Source organism: Octodon degus, unplaced genomic scaffold (genome assembly GCF_000260255.1).
Source record: "Octodon degus isolate 3935 unplaced genomic scaffold, OctDeg1.0 scaffold00052, whole genome shotgun sequence".
In the NCBI taxonomy this organism is placed as follows: domain Eukaryota; kingdom Metazoa; phylum Chordata; class Mammalia; order Rodentia; family Octodontidae; genus Octodon; species Octodon degus.
This window is the reverse complement of record NW_004524628.1, coordinates 13,359,051-13,359,744: the sequence shown is the minus strand read 5'-3', so window position 1 is coordinate 13,359,744 and position 694 is coordinate 13,359,051. Positions and strand designations below refer to the sequence as shown.

At 78.2% G+C, this 694-nt stretch overlaps 1 protein-coding gene across 1 annotated transcript in view; it reads right to left on the bottom strand.

The window, feature by feature from the left end:
• The window catches only part of Sowahc (sosondowah ankyrin repeat domain family member C), a 4,081-nt gene extending 3,593 nt beyond the window's left edge, over nucleotides 1–488 (bottom strand). The window contains exon 1 of the mRNA XM_004633276.2: nucleotides 3–488. Coding sequence (XP_004633333.1) covers nucleotides 3–317 — 315 coding nt within the window. The 5' untranslated portion in view covers nucleotides 318–488. The remainder of the gene's footprint in view (nucleotides 1–2) is intronic.
• Nucleotides 489–694: the final 206 nt, after the last annotated feature.

Below are 694 nucleotides of genomic sequence, written 5' to 3'. Positions count from 1 at the left end.
GCGGGCTCCGGGGCCGGGCCCGGCGGGTCGTGCGTGGGCTCGGGGGCCGGGTCGGGAGGGTCGGCGGGCGCCGGGGCTCCTGCGCAGAAGCGCTTCTTCAGGTGCACGTACTTGGCGCCGTCGGCGGGGTCGGTGCGCACGGTGGCCACGGCGTTGACCAGCTCCTTGAAGCGCGCGCGGGCTCGGGCGCGCTGCTCGGGCTCGCCGCCCAGGGCGCCCCTGAAGCGCTCCACCAGGTCCGCGTGTCGGACGCGGCCCCCGCGTTCCGCGAGGAAGCCCAGCACCGCCTCGGGGCTCGGCTCCGCCGGCCCCTCCATCTGCACCACGCGGCTGCTCCCGGCGGGCGGCTCAGCCCGGCCCCATCGCGCCGGCGAGGGTGCTGGCGTCCGTGCTGGCGTCGGAGGGGCCGCAGGGCCGACGCCCGAAGACTGCGGCCCGGGACACCTCGCTCCTCCAGGCGCCGCGCGGAGCCACGCCCCTGCCACGCCCCGGCCCGCCCACTTCCGGTCCCCCGAGTCGCGGCTCCCGCCCGCCCAGTCGCGCCCGCTTCCGGTCCGCGCGGGCCGCAATCACTGCTCCCGCCGTTCGCCGCCGCCCGCCTTTCCGCCTGTCGTCTTCCTCCTGTTCTGCTGTGGCGTCCAGTTGCCCTCCCGCCCTGGCTTCCGTCCTCCGCGCTCCAGACAGCTCCCGTGGG